This window comes from Coenobita brevimanus, chromosome 14 (genome assembly GCF_032717465.1).
Source record: "Coenobita brevimanus isolate Jiangsu-jjx chromosome 14, ASM3271746v2, whole genome shotgun sequence".
In the NCBI taxonomy this organism is placed as follows: Eukaryota; Metazoa; Arthropoda; class Malacostraca; order Decapoda; family Coenobitidae; genus Coenobita; species Coenobita brevimanus.
Window position 1 is genome coordinate 1,095,001 of NC_136967.1, and position 24,863 is coordinate 1,119,863.

The following is a 24,863-nucleotide window of genomic DNA, read 5'->3' on the forward strand; positions in this document are numbered from 1 at the left end:
TATTATTATTACTATTATTACTGAGGTTGTTTCGTACTTTGTAAATAACACCACCACCTCCTACACCACGACCACCATCATCATCATCATCATCATCATCACCATCATCACCACCACTCTTATCACCACCACTCTTATCACCACCACCACCATCATCATCATCATCTTCATCATCACCACCACCACCACCACAACCACTAGTTATCACCAAAGTCATCATCATCATCATCATCATCATCATCATCATCATCATCATCCCACCCACCGTGGAGTAAAGACAGAACGTAAGCCTGGTGGTCAAGAGAAAGGCTTAAAGCTGAGGGACCAGCTACAGTAAGTGCGTAGGCCGGTGTGTGTGTGTGTGTGTGTGTGTGTGTGTGTGTGTGTGTGTGTGTGTGTGTGTGTGTGTGTGTGTGTGTGTGTGTGTGTGTGTGTGTGTGTGTGTGTGTGTGTGTGTGTGTGTGTGTGTGTGTGTGAGAGAGAGAGAGAGAGAGACTGTTATCTCCCTGACAGGCACACAGAGAGCAAGAAAATCCTTCAACTGACAGCCCAGGCGATAGATATACGATAGATATTGGACAGCAGACAGCCTTCAGAGAGCAGCAGACAGCCCGGCAGACAGCAGAGGGGCTGCAGGGAGAAGGAAGAGACAGCAGAGACAGCCGGGCAGACTGATGGGACGGAGCAGACTGGGAAAAAACAGCAAAACAAACAAAAAAACACTTAAGCCATAACACACACACACACACACACACACACACACACACATACAAACATACGCACACACATACACACACTAATATATACATACAAACATACACACAGAAATCTACACAGCTACATATGTTTATACACCCACACCCACTCCTAAACACACACACACACACACACACACACACACACACACACACACACACACACGCACGAACACACACACACACACACACAGCGGGGGCATATCCACTGAACAAGGGCAAAAAATAGTGACATATCCCCCCCCACACACACACACCATGAGAAAAAAAATGGGGTGAGAGAGAACATGTAGGGTGGGGGAGGAAAGAGGGGAGAGGGGAGGGGAGGAGAGAGGAGGGAAAGGGAGATGATTGAAAGGGGAGAGAGAAGAGGAAGCTGATGAGTGAGGGGAAAGGGTGTGGGGAGAGGAGGGGGGGAGGAGGGAAGGGAAGAAAAGAGGAGGGAGAGGAGAAGAGGGGAGTGGGAGAGGGGGAGAGGAGGACAGGGTAAGGGGGAGAGAAGGAGGGGAGGAAAACAGGAGGGAGAGGGGAAGAGGGGAGAGGGAGAGATGAAATATACAGGAAGGGGATGGGGAGAAACAACAGAGGGAGTGAGAGGAAGAGGGAGAGAAGGAAGGGAGAGAATCAGGAAGGAGAGAGGAGGGAGGAAAGGAAGAAGAAACAGGAAAGGGAGGAAAGAAGTACCTAGGAGGGAGGGAGGGAAGGGAGCGAGAGGGGGTGAGAGGAGGGGGAGGAAACAGGAGGGAGAGGGGGATGGGGATAGGAAGAAGGGGGAGGAGGGAAAGGAGGGAAAGTAATGGGGTGAGGGGAGAAGGGAGGGGTGATGACAAAGGAAGTACAATTGGAGGACCTTAATCCACTAGGCCACCAGGCACCCAGCTGAGAGAGAGAGAGAGAGAGAGAGAGAGAGAGAGAGAGAGAGAGAGAGAGAGAGGATGGGAGAAAGGAGTGATGGGGAAAGAAAGGACGAAAGTGTGTGTGTGTGTGTGTGTGTGTGTGTGTGTGTGTGTGTGTGTGTGTGTGTGTGTGTGTGTGTGTGTGTGTGTGTGTGTGTGTGTGTGTGTGTGTGTGTGTGTGTGTGTGTGTGTGTGTGTGTGTGTGCGTGCGCGGGGGGGGGGGACAATACGGGAGGGAGGAGACAAATATTGGCTCATCATCTCCAAGGTGGTGGTGGAGGGGGGGAGGGAGAAAAGGGGAGGAGAGGAAGGGAGAGAAGAGGAGAGAAGGTGAAAAAAGGAGAGATGGAGGGAAAGGGAGAGAAGGAGGGAAAGGAAGAGGAGGAGGAGATGAGAGAGGAGGGGAAGGGGAAGAAGGAGGGGAGGGAGAGAAGGAAAGGGGAGTGATGAGGTGAGAGGGAGAGGGAGAGGAAAGGGTGAGGGAAAGGGAAGGAGGGAAAGGGATGTGGAGAGAGAGAGAGAGAGAGAGAGAGAGAGGAAGGGAGGGATGAGGTGGAGAGAATGTTGAAAAGCAAAATGTCAGAGAGAGAGAGAGAGAGAGAGAGAGAGAGAGGGGGGGTTCAAACTGGTTCAGATACACGATGGGGTTATGAACAGTCAAAACAAGTTCAATACAAGCTCTAATTCTGCCATGGAGGTTCATAAAAGGTTCAGCGGGGTTCAGAAGTTCAATACGAGGTTCAGACGTGTTCAGATCAGGTTACAGACACGGTACAGCTAAAAATCAATCAATCAATCAATCAATCAATCACCAATCAACTGACTCTATCCATTGTCAGTCAAGGATGAAAAATGTCCTCGGTCTGAAGATGCTGGGGTTCAGAACAGACTTAAAGACGCTGATGAGATGGGTTCAGATTAGGTTCAAGTGAGACAGGGTGAGGGAAGGCAGGGTGGTGAGGCAGGGTGGTGAGGCAGGGTGTGGTGAGGTAAGGTGGTGAGTAGATGTGGTGAGGCAGAGTGAGGAGGGTGGTGAGGCATGGTGTGAGGTAGGGTGGTGAGACGGGGAAAATGAGGTGAGACAGTGGTGAGGCAGGAAGGCTGAGACAATGAGAGGCAGAGAAATGAGAAGGGTCAGAGTTGTTGAAGTAGTTAGGCAGAGTGAGCCAAGGAGGTGAGGAGGCTACTTCACGGTACTTAAACATGGAAGTGAAGTGTTGGATGTGAAGTGTAGGAAGTGAGATGTTGGAAGTGAAGTGTAGGAAGCAGGCTGGAAATAACACGGTTTTTTCAATAAAAACCAGAAACCATGGTTTTTAAACCAAAAAAAGTGTTTTAATGGTTTTAGTGGTTATTTGGTTTTAATGTATATATATATATATATATATATATATATATATATATATATATATATATATATATATATATATACACACCACTTGCTTTAAACCATTGGCTTAAACCATTGGTTTAAATCAATCCACCCTAGTAGGAAGTTAAGTGCAGGAAGTAAGGTGTTGGAAGTAAGGTGTTGGAAGTAAGGTGTTGGAAGTAAGGTGTTGTTAGTAAGGTGTTGGAAGTAAGGTGTTGTTAGTAAGGTGTTGTTAGTAAGGTGTTGTTAGTAAGGTGTTGTTAGTAAGGTGTTGTTAGTAAGGTGTTGTTAGTAAGGTGTTGTTAGTAAGGTGTTGTTAGTAAGGTGTTGGAAGTAAGGTGTTGGAAGTAAGGTGTTGGAAGTAAGGTGTTGGAAGTAAGGTGTTGGAAGTAAGGTGTTGGAAGTAAGGTGTTGGAAGTAAGGTGTTGGAAGTAAGGTGTTGGAAGTAAGGTGTTGGAAGTAAGGTGCTGGAAGTAAGGTGTTGGAAGTAAGGTGTTGGAAGTAAGGTGCTGGAAGTGAGGTGTTGGAAGTAAGGTGTTGGAAGTAAGGTGTTGGAAGTGAAGTGTAGAAAGTGTAGGCAGTGAGTGTAGAGAACGAAGTGGGGTGGGAGGCAGGCAAGGGTGGGAGGAAGATAAAAATGAGGGAGGGTGTATGTGAGGCGGGGATGTGATGGAGGTGAGGAAGGGAGGTGGCAGAGGCAGGCAGAGTGGCGAGGCAGGTGGGTGTGGCAGAGATGACGACGTGTAGGAAGAGAAGCAGGAAGTGTGAGGTAGGCAGGGAGAGGTGAGGCAGGGAGATGTGAGGTGAGGCAGGGAGATGTGAGGTGAGGCAGGGAGATGTGAGGCAGGATGAGGTGAAGCAGGGTATGAGGCAGGGTGAAGTGAGGCAGGATGAAGTAAGTCAGGGTGAGATGAGACAAGGTGTGAGGCAGGGTGAGGTGAGGCAGGGTGAGGAGAGGCAGGGTGTGAGGCTGGGTGAGGTGGAGAAGGGTATGAGGCAGAATGAGGTGAGGCAGGGTGTGAGGCAGGGTGGTGTACAAATAGTGGTGGCTGCCGGGGGAGTCAGGCAGCCTCGCACACTACGCTGCCAAGAATGTGGCCTTCCCTTGGCTGCCTCACCTCCTGCCTGCCTTACCCTGCCTGTCTCCTGCCTCACCTCTCGCTCATGCCTTACCCGCGCGTCTCTGCCTTACCCTGCCTCGCCTCCTTATCTCCTGCCTAACCCTGCCTTACCTCACCTTGATAAATAACCTTTCAGGAAGTTTGACTCTTCTCATCTCTGCCTAACTTCCCTGCCTTCCTAACACCTCTCCCCACTCCTCTGCCTCACCCTTGCCTCACATGCCTTCCCTTCCTCACCCCCCTCATCCTTCCTAACCCTATACTGTTTCCCTCTTCCGTCTGCCTACCTCTGCCTAACTTCCCCTAGCTGCCTAACCTTCTCTGCTTCCAATACCCTTCTCTGCCTCACTCACCTCCCTGCCTTACTATGCACTGCCTCACTCTGCCTCACCCTCCACTGCCTACCTGCCTTCCATATGATACCACTTCCGGTCTCTGCCTCACCTCGTTCTCATTTATCTACCTACAAATCTTCCTGCCTACCTACCCTTCTACTTACCCATTAACTTACCTACCTACCTACCTACCACCAGCCTTTCTACATACCTACCAACCTACCTACCTACCTACCTTCCAACCAGTAACCTTATCTACCTCCTACCTACCTACTAACATTCCTTCCTACTAATCTACTTACCAACCAGCCAAATTACTTACCTACCTATCTACCTGCTCAACTGGAGAGAGAGAGAGAGAGAGAGAGAGAGAGAGGGGGGGATGTAAAGGGAGAATGCTATTATAACTCTCTCTCTCTCTCTCTCTCTCTCTCTCTCTCTCTCTCTCTCTCTCTCTCTCTTTCTCTCTCTCTCAACTCCTTACACACACACACACACACACACACACACACAAATATAAACACATGCCCATAAATACCAATCCAAACTCACACATACATACATACACACAGAGGCATACATACATACACACAGAGGCATACATACATAAACATACACGCACACGTCAGTGGATAAAACAGCCGCACCGCAAATTATTAAACAACGAAGGAGGAGGAGGAGGAAATAATCAAAATAATACATGCAATAATCCTCCTTTCCTTTCTCCTCCTCCACATGATGATGATGATGATGATAACAATAATAATAATAATAATAATAATTATTATTATTATTATTATTATTATTATTATAATCCATCCATCATCCAATTCTTCGTTACCCCATGAAGAGCGTAGAAGCCTGGAGCTAAGCAATTTGGTCCTGACATTTAAGATGAGAATGACCAGCCTCACTCACCCCTGAGTGACATTACGTGAGTAATAAGCCCCCACCATCCCTTGGATATAAACCTGCACTGGCTCAATCCGACTGGAGCGCCTTGATTACCCACTAAACCAGCAGGCGCCATAATTTGGTTATATGGTTACCACCCAGCGTAGTAAATGGTTTCCTGGTGTAGGCCTACAGCTCAGCTCTACACTCAGTGTAGAGTCACCCATAGGCAGAAGGAAGAGGAGAGAATGAAGGAAAGAACGACAGAAGAGGAAGGACGGAAGAGTGGAAAGGGCAGACACCCAAAGCAGCACTGCATCGAGTGAGTGGATGGTGAGCGCCCCCACCAACCACAACAAGGTAAAAAATAAATTAATAATAATAATAATAGTAGTTGCAGTAGTAGTAGTAGTAGTAGTAGTAATAACGTAAAGGGTACCAACCAAATCAACTCCCAATCAACCAGCGAGTGACTCAAACACTCCCTAACACCTCTTACTCAGCTATTTATTTTTGGATATGGCAGGTCAATATCATTTTCTGTTATCTATGCAGAGTATGGTGACAGAGGAACGATTTATGTAACACGGAGGAGAACAGGGTGTGATTAAAAAATAAATCACCAAAGAAAAGGTGTTAGAGAGTTGACAGGCCGTCTCCACATACACACACACACACACCCACACACACACACACACACACACACACCTGCATTTATTTACATACTCATTATTTTTCCTCCATCCTTTGGCATCAATAGACGAACATTTGGCCAGATACAATGCACTATTTTTTTAGCTTCTCTCTCTCTCTCTCTCTCTCTCTCTCTCTCTCTCTCTCTCTCTCTCTCTCTCTCTCAAATGCTGAGTAAAGACCAGATTAACACATGAACATTGATATTTCTAAGCGATATTATTTTCCCTTCATTTTCGTCCTTTTGCAGCTTATTTCATTGTCTTCAGTGGCATAAAAAAAAAAACAAAAAAACAAAGGCCTCTGCATCCTCCTCTCACCACTTCTTCGTGACTAGCATCATCGTCTAGCGCTCATCCTCTACTACAGCTCAGCATTCAAGGTGGAAGGATGTCAATTTTAGGCCAAGTTAGGGTAAAAATGAGGCTAGTCACGAAGAAGTGCTATGGACAGGGTGTAGGAATGCAGTGTTGCTATATTCGACTGCAGTTGAGTTATATAGCGTTGTGTTGGTTTTTACTGTGTTGTGCTATGCTGTGTTAGGTCTGCTTCTGCTGTGCTATGCTGTGTTAGGTCTGCTTCTACTGTGCTATGATGTGTTAGGTCTGCTTCTACTGTGCTATGATGTGTTAGGTCTGCTTCTACTGTGCTATGATGTGTTAGGTCTGCTTCTACTGTGCTATGCTGCGTTAGGTCTGCTTCTGTTGTGCTATGTTGTGTTAGGTCTGCTTTATGTTGTGTTAGGTCTGCTTCTACTGTGCTATGCTGTGTTAGGTCTGCTTCTACTGTGCTATGTTGTGTTAGGTCTGCTTTATGTTGTGTTAGGTCTGCTTCTATTGTGCTATGTTGTGTTAGGTCTGCTTCTATTGTGCTATGTTGTGTTAGGTCTGCTTCTATTGTGCTATGTTGTGTTAGGTCTGCTTCTATTGTGCTATGCTGTGTTAGGTCTGCTTCTACTGTGCTATGCTGTGTTAGGTCTGCTTCTATTGTGCTACGTTGTGTTAGGTCTGCTTCTACTGTGCTATGCTGTGTTAGGTCTGCTTCTATTGTGCTATGCTGTGTTAGGTCTGCTTCTGTTGTGCTATGCTGTGTTAGGTCTGCTTCTGTTATGCTATGCTGCGTTAGGTCTGCTTCTGTTGTGCTATGTTGTGTTAGGTCTGCTTCTGTTGTGCTATGTTGTGTTAGGTCTGCTTCTATTGTGCTATGTTGTGTTAGGTCTGCTTCTACTGTGCTATGCTGTGTTAGGTCTGCTTCTATTGTGCTATGCTGCGTTAGGTCTGCTTCTGTTGTGCTATGTTGTGTTAGGTCTGCTTCTGTTGTGCTATGTTGTGTTAGGTCTGCTTCTATTGTGCTATGTTGTGTTAGGTCTGCTTCTATTGTGCTATGTTGTGTTAGGTCTGTTTCTATTGTGCTATGTTGTGTTAGGTCTGCTTCTATTGTGCTATGTTGTGTTAGGTCTGCTTCTATTGTGCTATGTTGTGTTAGGTCAGTGTTGTTCCATTAGTACTGTCATGCTGTGTTGCGTCATGTCATTCTCTTATGCAACACTGACCTCCCATTCAATACTCATGATACTGTTGCTATGTTATGTTGCTATGGTGCTGCTATGTTGTGTTGCTATGATGACCTGTGTTGCTATGTTATGTTGCTATGATGACCTGTGTTGCTATGTTATGTTGCTATGATGACCTGTGTTGCTATGCTGTGTTGCTATGATGACCTGTGTTGCTATGTTATGTTGCTATGATGACCTGTGTTGCTATGTTGTGTTGCTATGATGACCTGTGTTGCTATGCTATGTTGCTAAGGCGACCTGTGTTGCTATGTTATGTTGCTATGATGACCTGTGTTGCTATGTTATGTTGCTATGGTGACCTGTCTTGCTATGTTATGTTGCTATGGTGACCTGTGTTGGTACATTATGCATATGATTTACCATTTTCCTGCACTGTACCTGACCTCACGATACTACACTACACTATATCAAACACTACACTACATAAACTACACAATATCGTCGATCTGCACTACACTACAGCACAAAATCACTCTACACTACACTACACACTACCTCTGATATACACTACACTACACAACACCACACAACAGACTATGGTGTTTGTGTAGTGAGCAACACTACACAACACTACACTACTACAAAATATGGTGTAGGTGTACTAAACAACACTACACTACACTACAGAGTATGGTGCAGGTATACTTAACACACCATACAACACAGCAGCGTGTGTGTGTGTGTGTGTGTGTGTGTGTGTGTGTGTGTGTGTGTGTGTGTGTGTGTGTGTGTGTGTGTGCTCGTACGTCCTTGACAAAAGCCGGCACTAAGGGTTTATTTTAACGCCTTCACCCTTACTCCCTCACCCTGACCCTCACCCTCACCCTGACCCTCACCCTCACCCTGACTCTCACTCTATCACCCTTACACCCTCACCCGCACCGTGACTCACCCTCACCCTTATACCCATCGCCTCCCCCTCACCCTCACACCCTCATCCTCACCCTGACTCTCACCCCTACATCTTCACCCTCACCCTCAACCTCAACTTCACCCTCACCCTCACCCCCACCATCACCCCCACCCCCACCCTCACCCTTACAGACTCCCCCTCACCCTAGCACTCCCCCTCACTCTTAACACATTACATCTTACACCCTCAGTCTCATAGAATTTCATCTCTTTTTTCCTCTCTCTCTCTCTCCCCCACCACCCTCCTCCTCACCCTCCCCTCACCCCCAACGGTTCCATTCCCCTTCTCTCCCCTCCCCTCTCTACCCCTCCACCCCCTCTTCCCGTCACTCCTTTCCCCTCTCCTCCTCCTCCTTTCCCCTTACCCCCTCCTCTCCCCTTCCCCTATGGCTTCATCCCCCCTACTCTCCCCTCTCCCCCTCACCCCCTTCGCCTCATCTATTTTTTTTAAGTTAGATCTATCTTAAAAATGATACTTTTCTTTTGATGAGGGTATTATACTGTATGTTACGGAAATTCTCTCTCTCTCTCCCTCTCTCTCTCTCTCTCTCTCTCTCTCTCTCTCTCTCTCTCTCTCTCTCTCTCTCCATAACATCTCGCGTCAAAGAAAAGTTGGAGCAGGAGGGGGAAGAGGGAGGGGGGGAGAAGGGAGGGATACTGGAGGGAAGGGAAGGGAAGGGAAGGGAAGGGAAGGGAAGGGAAGGGAAGGGAGGGAGGGAGGGGAGGGAGGGGAGGGGAGGGGGAAAGGGATAGAGAGACTGGAGGAATGAAGGGAGGGGAAGAGAATAGAGGGGAAAGTGGATTGCTGTAGGGGAGGGGAGGGGAGGGGAGATGAGGGGAGGGGAGAGAAGGGGTGGGGAGATGAGGGGAGGGGAGAGAAGGGGTGGGGAGATGAGGGGAGGGGGGGAGGTGTACAGGGATTTAATAACAGGCTGAAGAGGATAAGTGAGGGGGGAGAGAGAGAGAGAGAGAGAGAGAGAGAGAGAGAGAGAGAGAGAGAGAGAGAGGAGATTTGCGCACGTTTATAACAGGTTGAAGAGAGCAGGGGAGGGGAGGGGAGGGGAAGAAAGAGAGGAGAGGGGAGGAAAGGGAGGGGATGTGTGCAAAGATTTGATGACAGGTTTGGGAGGGGAGAGAATGAGGGGACGAGAGAGAGAGAGGGAGAGAGAGAGAGAGAGAGAGAGAGAGAGAGACAGAAAAACTCCTCTTCCAATTTGTTCATATTCTCTCTCTCTCTCTCTCTCTCTCTCTCTCTCTCTCTCTCTCTCTCTCACACACACACACACACACACACACACACACATACACACACACACACCAAGGACACACACACGTACATCACACGCAACCCTACAAGAGGTACACACTGAAGGTCGCTGCTGCATGTGTCGGTTTTCGCACACACACACACACACACACACACACACACACACACACACACACACACACACACTAATTTACATTCTCTTCTAAGTCTCTCTTTCGCCTCTTTCTCTCTCCTTCCTCACCATCTCCTCCTCCCCCTCTTCCTTATCATCATCATCATCATCATCATCATTATTTATTTTTCGTAACTCTCTCTCTCTCTCTCTCTCTCTCACTCTCTCTCTCTAAGGGTACTGTACTGTAAACTACTACTGTACATCTCTAGTAATAAGTTAGTCACAAAAGAGTAGGAGCGAGCGAGCGAGCGAGCGAGAGAGAGAGAGAGAGAGAGAGAGAGAGAGAGAGAATGAAACTCTGTGTTTGTGTGGGTGGTCAGTCAGTCAAGGTTTGTGTGTGTGTGTGTGTGTGTGTGTGTGTGTGTGTGTGTGTGTGTGTGAACTAATATACTTTACACTGAGAAAAAGAAAAAAAACAGAGTTGCATCATCAAGTTTATTGTGTGTGTGTGTGTGTGTGTGTGTGTGTGTGTGTGTGTGTGTGTGTGTGTGTGTGTGTGTGTGTGTGTGTGTAATCTCTCTCTGTATGTATACTAAGCAAGGTATGTGCATTTTTTAACCATCTCTCAATTATGTGCCCATGTAAACAGTCCCTCGTCCTGTGTGTGTGTGTGTGTGTGTGTGTGTGTGTGTGTGTGTGTGTGTGTGTGTGTGTGTGTGTGTGTGTAATCTCTCTGTATGTATACTAAGCAAGGTATGTGCATTTTTTAACCATCTCTCAATTATGTGCCCATGTAAACAGTCCCTCGTCCTGTGTGTGTGTGTGTGTGTGTGTGTGTGTGTGTGTGTGTGTGTGTGTGTGTGTGTGTGTGTGTGTGTGTGTGTGTGTAATCTCTCTGTATGTATACTAAGCAAGGTATGTGCATATTTTAACCATCTCTCAATTATGTGCGCATGTAAACAGTCCCTCGTCCTGGTTGTGTGTGTGTGTGTGTGTGTGTGTGTGTGTGTGTGTGTGTGTGTGTGTGTGTGTGTGTGTGTAATCTCTCTGTATGTATACTAAGCAAGGTATGTGCATTTTTTAACCATCTCTCAATTATGTGCGCATGTAAACAGTCCCTCGTCCTGTGTGTGTGTGTGTGTGTGTGTGTGTGTGTGTGTGTGTGTGTGTGTGTAATCTCTCTGTATGTATATTAAGCAAGGTATGTGCATTTTTTAACCATCTCTCAATTATGTGCGCATGTAAACAGTCCCTCGTCCTGTGTGTGTGTGTGTGTGTGTGTGTGTGTGTGTGTGTGTGTGTGTGTGTGTGTGTGTGTGTGTTAAATAAATAAATAAAAAAACGTAATATATGCAGCAAATATTACAGTCAACCTAAATTAACTTAACCCTTTCCGTCCGATGATGTCTTTCCCTTTTCATTTCACTCTATTTCTCTTCATTTCCTTCTATTTTCATTTTACTTAGACGGATTCACACTGGAGAGTTTAGGACGGTATTCTCGTGCGATTAGGAGGCTCCCTAGCACCTCTTCCTTAGCGATTTATTTTTGGATATGACTGGTTATTATTAATCTGTATTTTACTCACGTCCAGTATGGTGGCACTGGAACCATTTAAATAACAGATGGTAAGAAGCAAAATAAATCGCTTAGGAAGAGGAGATAGGGAGTTTTCTTACCTGACGAGAACACGGGAGAGTAGAAAGGGATAAGTAGACATCTCCCCATCTTGTATGCTGAGTTGTAAGAGTAGAATGACACAGGATATGATGCTAGTCACGAAGAAGTGCAATGGAAAGCGTGTAAAGCATCGGGGAAATAAGCATGCGAAAGGACGAAAATCTGGGCCATGTTAAACAGAGTACAGTGAATGTCAGGCTTTTTATGAAGGCTGCATGAGTTCACCTTTCCGCTGGCGTGTCCTGTGCTCCCTAACACCTCCTCCTTAGCGATTTATTCTTGGACATGGCTGGTTACGATCCCTCTGTACGTTGTTTATGCACAGTATGGCGATATTGGAAGGATTTGTCATACGGAGATGGGCAGTAAGGTATAATAAAATAAGTTGCTTAGAACAATGTGTTACAGCTTCCTTATTCCGACGAAAATACGGGTCCCAGGTAAACAACTGGATCTAAGGAACGGGTCACCTAGCCCATGTCCAGAGCCACATGTACTGATAATAAAATACGCTCACGAGTGTATGAGATACGGATGTGCGTTTATGTATACCATGTGTAACTACTTAGATGTGTGTGTGTGTGTGTGTGTGTGTGTGTGTGTGTGTGTGTGTGTGTGTAACTGAGCTGGTCTATTAATAATGAAGATATGCCAACCCCACCACCGCTCAAGGCCGAGAGAGAGAGAGAGAGAGAGAGAGAGAGAGAGAGAGAGAGAGAGAGAGTTTCCTTGCTACTCTTTAATATACCCATTGCACATTTTTCCATCTATCCGTTTATCTATCAATCAACCAAGCAATCTATCTACTTTATCTATCTATCTATCTATCTGCTTCATCTCCCTTTTATTTATCTATACTTATACTTACACAAATAAACAGATCCATTAGTACATACATATATACTTACATACATACATACATAGATTTTACGTACATAAGAATTACAGACAACATAAAGGTACACACAGCCGGAGAGCACACACACACACACACACACACACACACACACACACACAAAGGAAGATTTCAAAGGGCGAGGATGCCAGAAGATGGAATTTAAAAAGCAAGAGTTTTATAGTGATTAAAACTCTCTCTCTCTCTCTCTCTCTCTCTCTCTCTCTCTCTCTCTCTCATGGCACGCACATACTCTCTTTCTAACATACATACACACGCGCACACACTTTTTCTAACCTAAAACTCTCTCTCTCTCTTAAACGCAAGCACTTAAACAACTACGCACGCAAACGCACACAAAAACTTCCTTCCATTACACACACACACACACACACACACACACAAGCAAGTCACAAGGTCAGTTTGTAATCTTGTAATGTGAGAGAGAGAGAGAGAGAGAGAGTGTGTGTGTGTGTGTGTGTGTGTGTGTGTGTGTGTGTGTGTGTGTGTGTGTGTGTGTGCGTTACGTCACCACACTACGGACGGGAAACCACGAACCGCATCGATCCTGTGCTGGGTCTGTTCCTACCACACCACCACACACACCACCACACCACTATAATTCCAACACCACACAATCACAGCACACAACACCACATCACCACACACCAGCACATGACAACCACACCACACCACACCACCACACCATATGAAGCTGCCCTTATTACCACATTATAAACTCAGTCAAATCTATAAACCCATAATAAAGGAGTTACATTAATATTAAAAACAATAAGAAATAAAAGGTGAAAATAAAGATGACAGGTAAAATAAATGCAACTAATACACAGTGCTACAAATAAAGATAAATATTACACATCCTTCATCATCATCATCATCATTATCATTATCATCATCACCACCATCATCATCATCACCTTCAACACCACCATCATCACCACCACCACCACCATCATCACCACCTCCACCACCACCACAATCATCATCATCACCATTACCCATACCTCTATTCCCACCTAAGAATGCGGTGAGGCAGGGTCCAGAGGGATTCTTAACACGTAACACCTCTTCCTTAGCGATTTACTTTTGCATACGACTAGTTAATATAATGTTGTACGGTATTTATGAAGAGTATGGTGACATTAGATTTAAATAATACAGGGCTGCATGGTGTAATAAGCAAAATAAATCGCTTAGGAAGGGGTGTTGGGGAGTTTCCTTAACCGACGAGAAACCGCGAAAATATCTGCCTAATTAAGTGGGCCACACCCTCATTCACTCACCATTTCAACCCACGGAATAACAAGAAAAAATAACCATAAATATAAATAACAAATAAATAACCATAAAATTACAATAAAAACAAATAACCATAAATAAAAAACAAATAAATAACCATAAAAATATCACATAAATAACCATATATAAAAACAAATAAAAAATAAAGAAAATTATAAAAAACAAATAACCACAAATAACATAACCATGAATAAAAAATAAATATCCACAAAAAAAAAAAGACAAAAATAACCATAACAAATAATCATAAATAACGAATAAATAACCACAAATAAATAACTATAAAAATAACCATAAATAACAAATAACCATCAATAACACATAATAAATACAAATAAATCACAAACACCCTAACCTACCCAAACACAGCCATAGAAAAATAACAATACACCTTTATCTTTTATCAATAACTTAATTATTATTAGTATGGGATGGACGTGAAGGTAATTACGTTAAAGAGGGAGATATTCTGTTTTATTATTATTATTTATTGCGAGACGGATATAGAAAATGGGGGAGGATTCTCTCTCTCTCTCTCTCTCTCTCTCTCTCTCTCTCTCTCTCTCTCTCTCTCTCTCTCTCCCTTTCAGTGGTGTGACTGGGTGTAAGCTGGTACTATAACTATTTTCGATTGCAAAAACAACCGTAACAATAACTGCAGAGGTCATCCCTACCACAACCACTACCACAACTACCCACCACCATTACCACAACTACCATGATTAACACAGCTACCACCACAACCACAAACTGTACTCCCACCACAACTACCACCATCTCTTAACCACAACTACCACCACTGCTACCACTATCAGGTGCTATCACACACAACTGCCACCATTATCATTCTCTCTCTCTCTCTCTCTCTCTCTCTCTCTCTCTCAACAGCAACTGTGAAGGATGAATCTCGGCTTTAATGGAGAGAGAGAGAGAGAGAGAGAGAGAGAGAGAGAGAGAGAGAGAGAGAGAGAGGTCGATCTCAGCCAGCCAAATCAATAAGCAGCGTCTGTGATTGTACTTGCTTCTTCTTTCTCTCCTTCCTCTTCCTGGAGAGAGAGAGAGAGAGAGAGAGAATATACAAGCCAACCAAACCTATCCACCCATCCACCCACTGTATCTCCCCCTCATCAACCCACCCCTTTCCCCCACTCTCAATTCCACCCTTCCACCCTCTCCTCCCACCCACCCACCCATCATTCCACCTAATCCTCTCTGTTAAACCCACAAAAAGTCTACGGGTTTTACTTCCCATATTTCACTTCGATGGTTTTTCAGAAATGCCAATCTCTCTCTCTCTCTCTCTCTCTCTCTCTCTCTCTCTCTCTCTCTCTCTCTCTCTCTCACACACACACACACACACACACACACACACACACACACAATCTCACGTGTTTTAAAGAATCCCCCCAGCATGAAGAAAAATGAAAGAAAAATCCGATCTATATATAAGAAAATTCCCAGAAGGTAAGTTGAAAAAACACAAAAAAAATGCGTTATTTTTTTTTTAGTTATCCATAATTCCACCTTCCATATATGTCTTTCTTATTTCCTCGTTATCATGGTTTATTGATTGTTATTATCGTTATATTTGTTTACTTGATTGTAGTGAGATGCTGACCTTAGTTATAATGGTGATAGGATTGTTTGATGTGTGTGTGTGTGTGTGTGTGTGTGTGTGTGTGTGTGTGTGTGTGTGTGTGTGTGTGTGTGAGAGAGAGAGAGAGAGAGAGACGGAGGGGAGAGGGGGGTAACCTGTTGTGGACTATTTCCGTGCCTTGCCACCACCACCACCACTACCACACTCCTACCACAACTACCACAGCCACCACCAGCACCACAGCTATCACCATCACTCCCATAGCTACCACCATCACTACCACCGCAACCATACCTGCCCTATCCCTACCACCATCGCTACCACAACTACCATCATCATCACCACAACCACAACTAGCATCATCATCACCACCACAGCTACTGGCATCACTACCAGAACCAACACCATCACCACAACAACCATCACAACCACCACCATCATTACCACACACACACACACACACACACACACACACACACACATTAAGATTTTTGTACTAATATTACAAATCAGACAAATATTCGTGTCTATGTTTACTTTTTCAACAGGTCAGTTTTGGGTCCGCTGAGTCACCTATTAAAAAAAGAAAGAAAAAAAGAAAAATGCGCTTTCTTTTTTGCAAGTGAAGTGTCAGTCTTTTTTTAATCTGTTTATTATTATTATTATTACTATTATTATTAAGTCTCGCCAGAGAGAGAGAGAGAGAGAGAGAGAGAGAGAGAGGAGTTAAAAATTTCCTTTCATTCCAGTATCCAAAAATGAAAACCTTTGTGATTGGCATAGATAGACAGACAGACAGACAGACAGAAATAGATAGACAGATAGACACTGACTGGCACAGAGCATAGGGGGGACGATCAGGGAGTTATATGTTAGTGTTGCAATACAGCGCAAGTGTGCAACCAAGTGTGCAACATGGAGGTGCCGTGGAGGAGTTATATAAGCTATACTTTTATTAGACTCAGCATATATACTCATCCTATAGCGTATATTCAGAATTGTGATATAGATTTTACACAAACACACACACACACACACACAAAACAATAATAATAATAATAATAATAATAATAATAATAATAGTAGTAGTAGTAGCAGTAGTAGTAGTAGTAGTAGTAGTAGTAGTAGTAGTAGTAGTAGTAGTAGTAGTAGTTATTGTGTATTAGTAGTTGTAGTAGTAGTAGTAGTAGCGGTAGCTGTGTAGTAGTAGTAGTAGTAGTAGTAGTAGTGATGATGGTGATGATACTACTACTACTACCACTACTACTACTAATAATAATAATAATAATAATAATAATAATAAACACCATAGTAACTTCATCCCAATTACTTTCATCTATTTGTTTTCATCCGACGGGACTGGACAACCCCCACACCTTGGCCCGTCAATTGAGGAAGCTCCCTACCACCTTTTCCTGAGCGATTTATTTTTAGTATTACATCTTACTGTCATATTCTGTGTTATATAAACCCTTCAAACACTGCCATACACTGCATTAAATAACACAAAAGGATAATAACCACCCATATCCAAAAACAAATCGCTTAGGAAGAGGTGTTAGGGAGCTTCCTTAACAGACAAGGATTCGGGATTTAAATGACAGGACAGTAAGGAGTAAAAAGCAAAATAAATCGCTTAGGAAGAGGTGTTAGGGACATTCCAAACCCGACCAAAAAACGGGCCTGTCATGGTTGTATGAAATTCGTTAAACCATAGCTATGAGGCAGGAATGAGTCTCCTTGGTTACTAGTAAAAACCTACCCTCCAACCTGACTACACGTGGCCATCATCTGAGCAGAATGAGGTTAGGGTTAGGTGTGTGTGTGTGTGTGTGTGTGTGTGTGTGTGTGTGTGTGTGTGTGTGTACTTCCCCTTCCCCTCCATCCGTATACACAACTCCCCTTACATGTACACAAACACAGGCCCATACACACAAACACACATATATTCATACATACATACATACACACATACGACATACATACACACGAAAACATACACAACCAGCCTAAACGTACACAGACATAATATCCACACTGTACGTACATAGAGCACAGGTGTACATGAAGGAGTACAGCAAATTTCTCTGGCATATATATGTACATGACCCCTTTAACGCATCATTTAGCACAAATTCCTTTAATACCACCGCCTACACCAACACCCACACCACTACCCACACCCACACCACCAATCATACCACCACCCACACCCACACCACTACCCATACCACCACCTACACCCACAACACCAGTCATACCACCACCCACACCCACACCACCAGTCATACCATTACCCACATCACTACCCACCACCCCCACCACCAGTCATACCATTACCCACACCACTCTCACCCGCCCACACCAACACCCACACCACCCACACCGCAACGCATACCTACACCCACACCACCACACCCACTAACACCCACGCAGAAGGAGGAAGCTTATGTGGTTTGGATATTCGCAAAGTCATCACAAATAGGCCAAAAAAACAATGACTTCACCACACACCATCACCACTACACACTTCCTAAACACACACACACACACACACACACACACACACACACACACACACACACCAAACATCATCACACATCATTACTACCAAAACAAACACCCCCACACCTCCCTCATCACAATCACCACACACATCACTATCAAACATATCATCACCACACACACACACACACACACACACACACACACACAATCATCACTGCCATCACTAAGCCTCGAGGCCCCTCACCACATACCACACATGCCATCACCACACACCATCGATATCCGCCACATTCACCAACACTCTGTTTCTGTCTCCCTACCACATACCACAGACGCCATCACCACACCACCACACAGAATCATCACACATCATCACATATCATCACACATCACCTAATACTGCTATCCATCATCGTACATACTACGACATCACCACAACATACACTCACCACACACTATCACCGCATTCACCACACACTGTCAGAGTTAGAGCTCATCACAACATTCACCACACATCATACACCACCCTCACATACCACCGCGACCCTCACCACACACAATCCACTGGTACTGTTATCATCACAAATTTCATCACACCACAATATACCACATATCATCACAACTCCATGTACTATCATCACACTATCACTTACTATTCATCACGACTCACCACACATCACCACAATATCAGTTACTATTGTTCATTATCACAACTTTCACCACACATCATCACAAATCACAGTATCACAACATACCATCACCACTCACCTCACCACACCATCATCACACACCCGCACTGCCCTCTCTGTAATCCACCAGTTATCTTCATCATTTTTCATCACTACAACCATCATTACATACCAAACTCATCACACCCACACATCACTAATACCAACACATTCCACCACATACCAAACTTCACACCACTCCCATCATCACCACCACCAAATACCAAAACACACACTATCATCACTATACCATATACTACCATCATCACTATCATCACACACCACAAACACCATCATCACTATCATCACACACTACAACCACCACTATCACATACCAAAACCACGCACATCATCATTATCACCACAAACCACCACCACCACCACACACCATCATCACTATCACCACACACCATCACCACTATCACCACACTCATCACTATCCCCACACACCATCACCATCACCACACCACCAATATCCCCACACACCATCACTATCACCACAAACCACCACCACCACCACACATCATCATCATTATCACCACAAACCACAACCACCACCACACACCATCACCACTATCACCACACACCATCATCACAATCACCACACACTCATCACTATCACCACACACCACCACACAGCATCATTACACCAACGTACAGTAAGGGTATCAAATATCACTCTTCCTTGACAACAACAAAAGACTTCGCACATCTTTTTAAACTCAGGCTTCAGATGCACCATACCACACTATACCACACCGTCAGTCACCATACCACACTATACCACACCACCAGCCACCATACCACACCACACCATTACTCACCATACCACACATCACACCATCACTCCACACCACATTATACCACACTATCAGTCACCATACCATACCATAACAAACCATCACAATCCACACCACACCACAAAACACGACCCACACCACACAATGCCACACCATCATTCACCATGCCATACACCACCTCATCACTCACCACACCACACTATACCAGTCCACAATATTCTTAGCTTCCTGGCCACACCACGTCCGCTGCGCTAATACCAGTCACTTCCACATTCCGGGACTGACCTGTATGGTGTGTAGTTGCCGCTGACTCACCATAACACCAGCACTATACAAGCACAATAACACCAGGGTAACACACACCTTGGATAAGTGCTGAGCTCACCACACCAGCACTATAGACAGCATCACCGTAACACATCCGGGAGTGAACAAAAAGAAGTGGTGGTGCTGGTGATGGTGCGAGGGAAACACCATACCACAGCACACCATCACAACGCACCATAACACCAGGAAGGGAGAGAGAGCTGGGGTGTATATACATGTGTGTGCTGCTCAGCTGAGAACACCAGCAAGATAAAAACAGCACCGTGGTATGCATGGTATAGATAGCACCCGTGAACAAAAGAGGGGTGGTGAGGTGTAAGGGTATATCGGTGCAGTGACCCTCGCACAGCACAGCACAGCACAGCACAGCACACCATGAAGGGGTAGGACAGACCTGGGCCATGTGTAGATGCCGCTGACTTCGAAGCCGTAGTGCCAGGAGCCCGAGTACTCCCCCTGGCCCTTAGGTCCCGTACACACGCCGTGGCCGTGCGCCTTGCCGTCCTCCCAGCCGCCGCAGTAGGTGCCGCCGTCGTCGAAGTCAAAGCGGCCACCATTCACGGCCTTGTTGGTGCCGCTGGCCTGCCCGGTGGAGGCCATGGGTGGGGCCGGCACACCCCTATTATCCTATTACCCTATTATCCACAGCAAGTAAATGGGGGGTGGGGGGAGACGGGGGGGAGTGGAGGAGGGGAGGCTAAATGGGTGGTAGGGTGGGGTCAGAAGCAGCGGCGAAGGGAACTATAAGCCACGGGCAGAACAGCGACGACGGGGAGGTGACGCGAACACATGCTCCGTCACACTACCTGGCCGCGGCGCTACCACACACACCCCGGGCCCCCACACCACACCGCCATTTTAGGCAAGGCACACTGCACTGTCCGCCACCAGGGGCCACGGCCGGGTGTCCTGCCCTCGTCGTCACTACTCCCCTCTCGCCACCGCACCCGCCGCCACACTGCCACACCACACCACCACACTCCACCACACCACTACACATACATCGATCCCTCACCGCGCACCCTCACCTCCTCACCCTCACTCACTCACTTACTTTCACTCACGCACCTGCCTCACCTCACCCTACCTTACTCACTCACCTGCCTCACCTCACTCACTCACTCATACCACTTCACCCTCACTCACTCTCTCATTCACTTTCCAATTCACCCTCTCTCACTCTCATTCACTTACTCACCTACCTCACCTCTCCCTCCCTCACACATCTCACTATATCCTCATTCACTCACTCACTCACCTGCTCCACTTCACTCTCACTCACTCATTCACTCACTCACTCATCTGCCTCATCCACCCCACTCCACTCTCCACACTTCACCTAACTCTCCACCACATTGCGACGTGTCTTCCTCCACCACACCTCCTCAACTCATACCCCCCCACCACACCACACCACACCACACCACCACCTCATTCTTCCACACCATACTCTTCCGTTTCACATCACACCCCAGCCTCCTCCACACCACAATACACTACACTACACCACAACACCATTCCAGACCACCGCCACACCACACCATCATACCATTACACCACACTATCGCACCACCATACCACTGCACCACACGAAACCATCACACATTACGCCATAGAACCAAACCATCCACGCACAACACCACCACTATATCAAAACATATACACACACACACACACACACACACACACACACACACACACACAACCACACACACACACACGCCATGTAAACCAACACCACGCACACGACAATCTACGCACAAAGGCAGCCACATTTGAATAGCCCGCCGCCTCGCTGTCGTACGCCGTCTGCCAAAACTAACGAACCCAATTCAAATCGTTTCAAATGTCCACCCTTTATCATCCTCCATGCCACGTACATTTAGTAAAGCAAAAACCAATTTATTTTTCATTACATAATATCGTGTACAGGGGTTGCCAATGGACGGTACTCTCGCGGGGTGAAGCTTCCTAACACCTCTTCCTTACCGATTTATTTCAGATTCTGCTGCGTGTATCTGAGAGGGGATATTTTTGCATATAAGTGGCACGGATTTAGGGGGCGTAGGGAGCGCAGACCCCCCTATTTCTGACAGATCAGTTCTTGCTTATACTGAAGAACAATATATGCAATCAATATATCACTGCATCTTATTGTACTGCGACTTGCATATATTACTATATTCCTATAACTGAAGCAAGCAAAGTCTGTAATAATTCACCTAAATGAATTAATTGACAACCCTGCTTAGATTTACGACCCTCCCCCCCTCCTTTCCGAAATGCTGGATCCGGTACTAGATAAGAAAATAAATACGAAGGAAGTAAAAACAAAGATGGCCCACCTGAAGTGTGCAGCGGAGAGAGTGCGATTCGGCGGGCTGTCTCCTTGCTTCTCGGCTCCCACACTCCCTCACACCGTCCTCATGGGGATTACCTGGGATTATTATTCATCATTATTATTTTCACACACACACACACACACACACACACACACACACACGCACGCAAAAACAGGTCAGACCAATTCAATCTATTTTCTAGTTATTACAATTTGCTCTTGGGGTACGTCTTCCGTTATTAATCACCACCACCACCACCACACCACCACCACCACCATCATCATCATCATCATCATCACCCTAGCCCTGTTTCCGGTACGTCCACGTGGGTAAGGCCGGGATAATTCAAGTGGAATGCTCTCTGATCTTTTTCGGGATATGAATCAGAGGAAAACGAAATTACAGTTACCCCCCTTCTCTCTTTCTCTCTCTCTCTACATACCTACCTACCTACCAATTTACCTAACAATATATCTATCTATGTACATCTACCTATCTCTATTTTTTCCTCCTCCAGAACCTAACCTTCTCCTCGGTGGAAGAGTGACAGCCAAAATGAGCCCTTCCACAAGCTGGCCATGTACGAGTCAAAAGGGAATGTCTAGTCAAATCAATGCACGTGACATATTTCAATACGTAACTTAACACCAGATAATATAACACAATATAATTTTATCTTTGAGACAGTATTTTGGCTTTTTTTTTTTGGGGGGGGGGAATGTAATCTAACTTAACCTAACTTCTAATTTAAACCACCATAAATATACAGTACATATAACTAGGAAGCAGTATTCTAGATGGCATGGTTACGTAGCACCTCTTCTTGGGCGACTTATTTTGCCTATTACACCTTTACATTCTCTTGCATGTTCTCTATATCCTTTTAAAAACCTGTATAGCATTATTTAAAACAAGAGAAAACTGAGGCCTAATCTGCAGAGTAAATCGCTTAGGAAGAGGTGTTACGCAATGTCCAAATCCACTCAGAAAATGGCGCTAAAAGTACCATTACCACCATCACGTTACTACCACAGAGCTTGATAGTAAGCGATACCTTATCTTTTCTTTACTTACATACGCTTTTTGCCACAAGACCCACCATTAAGATAACACACACACACACACACACACACACACACACACACACACACACACACACACACACGCAAACACATACACACACTCAAATGCTACATGACGAGAGGCATACACGTGTACAATAAATATACACAGACACATATAAACACTCTCTCTCTCTCTCTCTCTCTTACACACACACACACACACACACACACACACACACACACACACATACACTTTATCAAGGGCCATAAACACATTAACGGCTCCTAAGTACACAGTCACCCCAAGTACAGTATCCAGCAGTACATCACCATCTGTTTAGTACATCAGTAATTCTGTACACTCACCCTTTATTTCCATCACCCTATAACTCCAGAAAAACCCCATTCCCACGCCACACCACACCACACCACACATCACACTACATTACACCATAGCACATCAACATACCAGACTACCACACCAAACCACACAACCACCATCATACCACCACCACACTAACCACCACAATCCTAACCTCCACTCATCGGCTACAAAGTGCTAGAGAGGGGCGCCTTCACGTGGTGGCACTGATATAACGGGGCGGCGGAGTGGCCTGGTTGTACAAATATCCTTTAACTTCCTCTCTATCCCCCGAAAAAGAGATATAGGTGAAAAGAGAGGGTCATCTTCAGCCAGCAGTCCACTGGGTTCACAGTCAGATACCAGACACACCACTCCACTCCTCCACCCCACCACTTCACCCCCTACTTCACATCCACCCACACCCCTAACCCCATCCCTAACCTGATCACCAACCCCACTACCTCACTGCTCCACCCCGTCTAACCACACACACACACACACACACACACACACACAACCCTCCAACCCCAGTAATCCCTGTTATGCAACCCCGGATCCATACTGCCTTGCTATGACGTACACACACACACACACACACACACACACACACACACACACACACACACACACACACACACTAAGCTCACTAGGTTCAATTCAGTTTTAACACTTGCAATACCATAAAAAATTTAGTTTCTCTTTATATATTTAATGGTCTATCTTTCCATTTGTTAATCTACCGGTAACTATTATCTATCTACCAGTATCTATCTACCTTTTCCTGTCAATATCTATCTGTCTATCTATCTATCTTTATATTTTCTTTTTCTTTTCGTTTATCAATATCTTTCTTTTTTCCTTCATTATTTCTCTCAATATCTATCTACCTATCTATCTACCCACCCCACCACCTCTTAATACATTTTGCTAGTCTATTTATCCTAGTAGGTAACCCCCCAGTTCAAAAACCACAGAATACCCTAAGCTAAATAAAAATCGTTTGAGGACAGCATGACGCAAACGCAAAAAAAAAGACAGAAACGCAAAAAAAAAAAAAGCGAAAAAAGACGGAAACGCAAAAAAAAAAAAAAACGCGAAAAAAACGGAAATAAAACGAGATGGCAACAAAAAAAAAGACGGAAACGAGAAAGAAAACGAAAAACAAGACGGAAACGCAAAGAAAAACAAGACGGAAACGCAACAAAACAAGACGGAAACGCATATAAACAAGACGGAAACGCAACAAAACAAGACGGAAACGCAAAGAAAAACTAGACGGAAACGCAAAAAAAAAGTGCAAAA

The 24,863-nt window shown here is 45.2% G+C and overlaps 1 protein-coding gene across 4 annotated transcripts in view; it reads right to left on the bottom strand.

Moving 5' to 3' along the window:
* Nucleotides 1–20,739, bottom strand: part of jp (junctophilin) — a 78,976-nt gene extending 58,237 nt beyond the window's left edge. For all 4 annotated transcript variants that reach the window (XM_080265362.1, XM_080265361.1, XM_080265363.1 and 1 more), the window contains exon 1: nt 20,186–20,739. In XM_080265362.1, the coding sequence (XP_080121488.1) occupies nt 20,186–20,391 (206 nt within the window). In that variant the 5' untranslated portion in view covers nt 20,392–20,739. The remainder of the gene's footprint in view (nt 1–20,185) is intronic.
* Between the last annotated feature and the right edge of the window lie 4,124 nt (nt 20,740–24,863).